This window comes from Vairimorpha ceranae, assembly GCF_000988165.1.
Source record: "Vairimorpha ceranae strain PA08 1199 chromosome Unknown NODE_513, whole genome shotgun sequence".
NCBI lineage: Eukaryota > Fungi > Microsporidia > Nosematidae > Vairimorpha > Vairimorpha ceranae.
In genome coordinates, this window is record NW_020169798.1 from 1 (window position 1) to 756 (window position 756).

A 756-nucleotide genomic window follows, 5' to 3' on the forward strand; every position below is an offset into this window, starting at 1 on the left:
GAATTCGTCAAATGAATACTGAAAATGTCATTAATATTCTACGATCTAAAAATTTATTGCTTTCTTATTTAGAATGTGAAGCATGTATGCTGCCAATGGTTGAAAGATCTAGAAAAGTTTTAGATGGGGTTTGTTGGGTTTGTACAAATGCTAATTGCTATAAATTTAGAACTACAAAAAGTATACGGACAAACTCTTTCTTTGATAAATTTAGGATTTCTTTATCAGATATTTTTTCTGTTGTAATATTGTGGTCTGAAGGGAAAAACTTTTCATCAATTATTTCTAATTACGGCTATACTAAAGAGGTATTATCAAGAATTATACTAAAAATTAGAAAAATCATTAAAATATACTATGATACTGAACAAATAAGGCTTGGTGGACCAGGAATAGTTTGTCAGATAGACGAGAGTCAATTTGTACACAAAGTAAAACACAATCGTGGACGTGCACCTTCAAGTGATATATGGGTATTTGGAATAGCTGATACTTCTTACTCGCCTTCTAGGTGTTATATGGAAATCGTACCTGATCGAAAGGCTGAAACGTTACTGCCTATTATAAGAAAAGTTTGCAAATCTGGAACTATAATTCATTCAGACTGTTGGAAAGCTTATTTAAATATTGAACGAGATCTTGGATTTAGTCATAATACAGTGAAGCATAAACTTTATTTTGTTGATCCTAATTCTGGAGTTCACACTCAAAACATTGAGTCTTTTTGGAACAAAATGAAACGAGTTACAAAGTCTA

The 756-nt window shown here is 31.1% G+C and overlaps 1 protein-coding gene across 1 annotated transcript; it reads left to right on the forward strand.

The window, feature by feature from the left end:
• On the forward strand, window positions 1-756 carry AAJ76_5130003 (hypothetical protein; the record flags this gene model as incomplete). Its single annotated transcript, XM_024475926.1, has 1 exon — window positions 1-756. A coding segment is annotated over one exon (756 nt), but the record flags the coding sequence as incomplete, so codon positions are not given.